General features: G+C 42.5%; 1 protein-coding gene across 2 annotated transcripts in view; it reads right to left on the reverse strand.

The window, feature by feature from the left end:
- col5a1 (procollagen, type V, alpha 1) overlaps nucleotides 1-7,908 on the reverse strand; it is a 139,482-nt gene that overhangs the window by 40,393 nt on the left and 91,181 nt on the right. For both annotated transcript variants that reach the window (XM_080419608.1, XM_080419607.1), the window contains exons 26-29: nucleotides 6,146-6,190; nucleotides 5,655-5,708; nucleotides 3,544-3,588; nucleotides 3,035-3,088 (exon numbers count right to left, since the gene is read on the reverse strand). In XM_080419608.1, coding sequence (XP_080275734.1) covers nucleotides 3,035-3,088; nucleotides 3,544-3,588; nucleotides 5,655-5,708; nucleotides 6,146-6,190 — 198 coding nt within the window. The remainder of the gene's footprint in view (nucleotides 1-3,034; nucleotides 3,089-3,543; nucleotides 3,589-5,654; nucleotides 5,709-6,145; nucleotides 6,191-7,908) is intronic.

The raw sequence follows: 7,908 nt of genomic DNA on the forward strand, positions 1-7,908 counted from the left end.
CCCAGTGGTGCGTGAACGGGATCCAGTTAAAGGCTTGTATATGTGCTTGCACAAGCACAAGAACACACACACACGCATACACATGCTCTGGCACACGCAGCGCACATACACACACACACACACACACACACACACACACACACACACACAGGAAAACAAGTAAACGGAAATAAAATCATGCAACCATGACTGTACAGTACTTGACGGACATGCAGGCCGATCAAACAAAACGATAAATTGAACACACACGTATGCCGTATGCACACACACACACACACACACACACACACACACACACACACACACACACACACACACACACACACACACACACACACACACACACACACACACACACACACACACACACACACACACACACACACATCTCTCTCTGTCTGTCTCTCTCTCCCCCATCCATTAGCATGCTTGAAAATGAGCCATTTGGATTCTGGTCCATGCTGAGAGCGTCTCTCCCGAGTGCGGAGGAGGCCTCTCCTCAAATCCTCCACTTTCATCAAGATCTGCTTCATCTCCGCAGAAAGACGGAGCGGAGCCCCATGTCTCTCTCTCTCTCTCTGGTCTGAAGAGCTTTAACCCCCTCAATCCGGCAACGCATCTGAGTCATTTTAGATTTCTTACAAAATTAGCAGATATACAAGCTCATAGCGCTGCACCGAGTGCCGCGCTATGAGCTTGTAGATCTGCTATTTTTGAAAAATCGTGAACATTTGGGCAAATCTTTGAATATATATATTTTAAAACTAAAATCTTTGCTTCTGGGGGGTCCCTGGAACAAAATATTTTGAGATGGGGGTCTGCGGCCGAATACATATCTAAAAAAGTTTTCTAAATCCTAACAGTACTGTATGTTGTTATATCAGTGGTGATCCAACTTTTTCATGTCAAGGACCCCAAAATGATATGTATTTGGCCTCGGACACCCATCTCAAAATATGTTTTTCCAGGGACCCCCAGAAAAACAGATAGGAGTAAAACATTTCGCGATTTATTTATTTTTTGCAGATCTACAAGCTCATAGCGTGGATGAGCTTGTATATCTGCTATTTTTGAATAGCCATTGGATTGAATGGGTTAAACTGCCATCGATTGCCTCGTCCTTTCCTCTGCTCATCTGCACAAAGCCTGGCCAGGGATCAGTGGGGGAAAGTACGTTTACTCAAGTACACCGTACTCGAGTAACAATTTTTGGGTACTTTTACTTTACCAGAGTGTTTCCATAATACTTTATCCACCTAAAAACCCCATTATGGTTGAGCGGATTCTCACAGGGCTCTATGCTAGTGTCTTTTCAGTTTTCTGTTATTGTGAGAAAATCGCTCAAAAAGCTCACAACAGCACGTCGCAGCGCGTCTGCTATTTTCTGTGAAAGCTTTCCCCACAATACGGACGCTGGGATTTAAGAGGTTAAACTTCTACTCCACTGCAGACATTCTTTTTTTGCATATTATATTATATTCTGAAACGGGACATTCTGCATAATGAGTACTTTTACTTTTGCTACATTAAGCATATTTTAATGCTAGTACTTTTGTACTTTTGACTTAATCCATTAAGACCGGGAACGCATCTGTGTCAGTTTAAGATTTATTTGGCTATTCAAAAATAGCAGATCTACAAGCTCATAGCACGGCACCGAGCGCCGTGCTATGAGCTTGTAGATCCGCTATTTATTTTTTTCATCTTGGAAAATTTGTGCAAATCTTTGAATATATATATATGTTTTAAAGCGATTTTTACTCCGATGCTTCTGGGGGTCCCTGGAACAACATATTTTGAGATGGGGGTCCGCGACCAAATACATATAATTGTGGGGGTCCTTGACATGAAAAAGGTTGGAGCACCAATGATACAGCAACATACTGTTAGGATCGGACACATATGTTCGCTTTAAAACGCTTTAAAAACATATACATTCAAAGATTTGCACAAACTTTCAAATTTTTTCTAAAATAGCAGATCTACAAGCTCATAGCGCCGCCCTCTGTGTCGTGCTATGAGCTTGTAGACCTGCTAATTTTGAATAGCCAAAGAAATCTAAAACGACACAGATGTGTTCCCGGATTGAAAGGGTTAAGTATGATTTTGACTTTTTTTTACTTGAGGTATTGCTACTTTTACTCAAGTCCAAAATCTGAGTACTTCCACCACTGCCAGGGATTGGGGCGGGGGGGGGTTGGTTGGTTAATGTTTGATGTGAGGGAGCCTTATGTTTCTCGCTGTAAACGCTGGTTTTCCTATGACTTGACAGAATAAACCCTGGATGCAGTTTAAAGTGGGAAGGAATCCGCAGGACGCGCCTAACAATCGTTGCCCTTTTTGTCTCGAGGTCGTTGGCTCCTACAGGGAGAGGTAATTGGAAAGTGGTGCCAGCGGGATAAAGAAGAAATTGGAGGGACCCCTTATTATCAAACACTCCTGTTTGACCAGGAAAATGGTCCTCACATTGTCTGTTTATTTTACAATATTCTACTATACTTGTGGGGACATTTGGCACTCACAAGTATAGTAATACACACACGTGCACGTGCACACACACACACACACACACACACACACACACACACACACACACACACACACACACACACACACACACACACACACACACACACACACACACACACACACACACACACACACACACACACACACACACACAAACGCTGCCCAGGCTGCCACCTGGAGCAGCAACCTTATGTTTGCTCATTACCCACAATTCCACAGTGGTCACAGCGGCTTTAGAAGCCACAGCAAAAAGTAGTGGTCGATATACCACGCCATTAGTTTAAGTCAAGGTCACAATCAGAGACACTCAGAGTCTTATTTTCTCCAACAAAAGTATTTTTTTCGGTGGACACACACACACACATCCAACCTTCAGACTCCAGCCAGGGCACTGAAAACAACAACTTGAGCAGTTCAGATCTTTTACCAACTTTGTTTTGGTTTGAGGGCCAAAGATGCAGCGGCTATATCGAGCAAAAACAAAATAAAAGGAGGAATTTCTTACCCTGTCACCTTTGAGGCCCATATCCCCCTTGAAGCCAGGGAATCCATCCTCGCCCTGGGAGCGGGTAAACAAACAGCAAAGACAGAGGAAGAAAACGACAGGAAAAAAACATTTTGAGGAAGACAGACAGACAGACAGTCAGGACAGTTTCTGTTGCCATAGAAAACCATCATCATCTCTTAAAGCACTGGTTCTCAAACCCCAAACTACACTGTAAAATTCTCAGTGTTCATTTAACTCTGGCAGTGTACAAATGGAACCAAATGGACCCGTAATCATGGGTCCATTTGGTTCCATTTGTACACTCTGTGCATTATGCATGCATCCACAATAAAGTCAAATGCACTTTCTTTGTGAATCTCAAAATATCTGTATCCAAAATCACTCCCACCCTATTCACTAAATAGTGTACTATTATAGTGATAACTCTATTTTGTAGTGGTGTCCGAATGTTAACTGATCATATCGTGGACTTTCTGTAAATCCACCGGTGGTCTGCTTTCTCTTACCTTCTCACCCTTTCCTCCCTTCAGACCTCGTACACCATCAGCACCCTGCGATACACAGACAGACAGACAGACAGACAGACAGACAGACAGACAGACAGACAGACAGACACACAGACAAGACGTCAATGACCGATGAGAGCAACATACAAAATAAGCTGGGCGGTAAAGTGTCACCCGTCGCCAACCTGATTCCTCATTAGAGTCTGACACTTTAATTGACGTGGAAAACGGTCACACCTACACCTGCTCCCCTCTACGACAACCATAAAGCTCTGAGTGTGATGAAGGAATGTGAACGCCATGTCTTGTTTGCTCGTACTGTGGCTGATAACCCCCCCCCCACCCCCTGATGACTGAGAAGAACACGTAAACAAAACTGGATGGTCTGTGACTCAGGACAAGTTGTTCAATAAAGTGCTTAAAGCTCTGCAAGGTGAAAGACTAGCCCGACTGGCCAATGAAACTGCCTCCAATGAGCCAGTCTTGCGCAGGATTGCCGTGGACAAGTGTGCCAGGAAGGTGCGTCATCCACTAGCCAGTGTGAACTGGGACACCAAGCTGACAAAGTGGTTACACGTCACCATGATCGAATCATGGTGATGTAGCGGGCGTAGCGCGCGACGCTACGTCCAATAGATCAACGCCACATGTCCGTCACAGTGTTTAATGTGTGTTATGGCAGCTACGCGATATGTGGGTGAAGTTGGCTGGTTCATTGTGTGTGTTGATTTGATTCCAACTGCACGGCAGATAAATCTCTGTCACTGGCCCAAAGCTTAATCTTGCCCTAGTCCGCTTATTCACACACACACACACACACACACACACACACACACACACACACACACACACACACACACACACACACACACACACACACACACACACACACACACACACACACACACACACACACACACACACACACACACACACACACACACACACACACACACACACACACACACACACACACACGCTGGTTAGCCGGAGTTCAAGCCACCTGGGAGGGGACAGTTTGCCAGACATAAAGCCACCAGGGTAATCTGCTCCCCCAGTGAGTGCTTTAATGACATTGACCTGCCCAACCTCTCTCTCGCCACAAGGGCCGTTTGATGCAAATTCTTTTGTCTGGGTTCTGGTATCGGTTGGTAACGACTCCAGAGATCAAAGATTAATGTCCTAATGGCTCAAGGAGACATTAGGACTAATCTACCACCATGTTTCCAAGCACAGGGTAATCTTAACGCGGGCCTCTTATGAGCTACACTATGAGCAATACAAGTTAATTGCTGTTCTGATGACTTTTCTTAATCTTTGTGAATGCTGTTGCTGATGATTTAAAACCATGTTAATAGTTAATAGTACAGACACATTGCCAAGCAGACTTGTTTGCCTTTTCTATGGCACATTGGGCTCATATACGTCCCAATATTTCAGATCTTTATGAACTTAAAAGTCTGCTCGCAGTGGTGGAAAGTAACTAAGTACATTTACTTAAGTACTGTAGTACAATTTTGAGGTATTTGTACTTTACTTGAGCATTTCCAATTTCCAATACTTTTACTTCTACTCCACTACATCTCGGATCCAAATATTGTACTTTTACGCCACTACAATTATTTGAAAACTTTAGTTACTAGTTACTTTGTAGATTTTGATTGTTATCACAAAACACACAATAACCACTTCCGCCCTATCTATATACATTTCGACCATTTGAAAATAGCCGATCTACAAGCTCACAATGCGTCGCAATGCGACGCATTGTGAGCTTGTGGATCTGCTATTTTCAAAAGATGTTTTAAGTACATTTTGATGCCAATACTTTTGTACTTTTACTCAAATACATTTTGAATACGGGACTTTTACTTGTAACAGAGTATTTCTACATTGCAGAATTGATACTTTTACATAAGTAAAACGGTACTTTTTCCACCACTGTTTGCTCGTCAAGATGGGTTCTTGTGGATCATGAGCCTTTTCAGCAGTGGTTTGAACAGATCATGAGCAACAATTACATAATAACGCATGTTAATTGCAAATGCACCACCCGGGAAGGGTATTGAAATGATGAAAACGCCAAGGGGCTGAGGAGAAAATGAGCTCACCTTCACGCCTCTGGGCCCGGGATAACCGATGGGTCCTTGAGGGCCAGCAGGTCCCTACAGAGAGATGAATGGTTGGTGAGAGCTTGTTACAAGCACACACGCGCACACACACACACACACACACACTATCGCAAACACTCACGCACACGGCAAATAAAAATAAAAAAACCTCATTTACATTCATGTAAGACGTATTATGGAAATACGTGTCAGCCGCAGGAGAAAACCAACCGAGGGAGGGAGATGGTTGGAAGAGAACAGGAGAAATGCTATCTATGTGCTCAGCATGCAAATGAAGCAAACATAGTTAACATCTAAAACCTTATTTTACAATTGGTCGCGTGCCTGTGTCACGTGCCCGAAAATAGCCGATCTACAAGGTCACAGCGGTGTCACATTGCGTCAGCTTGTAAATCTGCTAATTTCGGGCGTGAAAAAAACTCAAATGAACGTGTTTACAAGACAAAATGAGGTGTTGATTGGAAACTCACCAAGTGGCCTTTGTCGCCATTAGGTCCTTCCTTTCCAGGGTGACCCTGGGAATTATTAAGAGAAACATTAATTGCGTCTCACGCCAGGATAATTACCGTCATAAATACTACACTATTACACACTGCCTATTACTGAGGGATTAAGTTGTAAAATTTACTGGAGAGAAGTAACGCTGCATGGGCAAAAGGCCCATTTGGAATAGCAGCCTTCACACCGTTCAAGCACTGCATCAATTAACCCATTCAATCCGGGAACACATCTGTGTCATTTTTAGATTTCTTTGGCTATTCAAAAATAGCAGATCTACAAGCTCATAGCGGGGCACAGAGTGCCGCACTATGAGCATGTAGATCTGCTATTTTTGAAAAATCTTTTTGCAAATATTTGAATTATTTTAAAGCAAATATTTTAACTCAAATCTATGCGTGGTCCCTGGAACAAAATATTTTGAGATGGGGGTCTGCGGCCAAATACATATCATTGCTATATCAGTGGTGCTCCAACTTTTTCCATGTCAAGGACCCCCAAAATTCTTATATCTCAAAAATATTTTGTTCCAGGGACCCCCAGAAGCAAATATTGGAGTTAAAAATGTTCCCTTTAAAAATACATATTCAAAGATTTGCACAAATTGTCAAGTTTTTTCAAAAATCCAAAGAAATCTAAAATGACACAGATGCGTTCCTGGTCTTAATGGATTAATCACAGTAATATAGAAGTACTGAAGGCTATTACTTGGCTTTTTAAAGCCAGGCCAGACCTGTCTGTCGTCGTGGTGTTCACGGTACGGTGCACACATGCATGCACACGCACACAGACACACACACACGCACGCACAAAGACAGTCGTGCACTCACACAGACAAAATATGCATAATGCAAGAGGACAAAACTAGGCACATCTAAACAGTACAAATTACACTCAGTGCAAAATACGCACATCTAAAATTGGATATCCAGTAAAAAAAAAGAAAAGAATAGTTAAGGTAAATTGATTGTGTTCTCTCTTGAGAGAGGAGAGAGAATGTAGAATATTAATGTCAACGGAAGATGGAACAATGGATGAATAACTAATGTAATATGAGGAAAATATTGTATGCAGTAAATGGATGAGTATACCATAAGAAAAAAACAAGATTGTGTACGGTAAATGTACAGCTGATACAACAGTTGAGCTGTTTCTAAAGGGATTTTGGTGGTCATTACATAATCATAGACTCATCCAGTGTGAACTCTGACCTTAAAGGACGACTTCACCCATTTTCAACCTATCTTCATATAATTGGCCCCCACTAATAGGCTACTCATGATAAAATGGTAAAAAAAAAGAAAGAATCCTACTCGGTCTGTGTCTCAGAGGAGGGCTGTGGACAGTTCAGAAACACACCTACCAGTGACATAATCATTGTTTTTTTCAAGCAAGATTTCAAAATGTTTATTTTTATTTACGGGAGAACAATGGCTTCCATTATAGCATGCTAACTTTCCAGGAATAAAAAAGCCTGCATTTTCTATTGGCTTGGATTCCCCATCGATGATGTCACTGGGACTGGGAGGCGGGTTTCTCCTCTGAGACACAGACCGAGTAGACTAAAATGGTAATATATAATGGCAAAGCATATCATAATGAGCATTAGTGAGGACCAATTACATGAAGATAGGTTGAAAATGGGTGAAGTCGTCCTTTAAGTTACTCATCTGAACCCCCCCTCCCCCCATCTCTTTCCAAAGAGTGTACAGATGGAACCAAATGGACCCGTAAG

This window comes from Gymnoscopelus braueri (genome assembly GCF_963280865.1).
Source record: "Gymnoscopelus braueri genome assembly, chromosome: 22".
NCBI lineage: Eukaryota > Metazoa > Chordata > Actinopteri > Myctophiformes > Myctophidae > Gymnoscopelus > Gymnoscopelus braueri.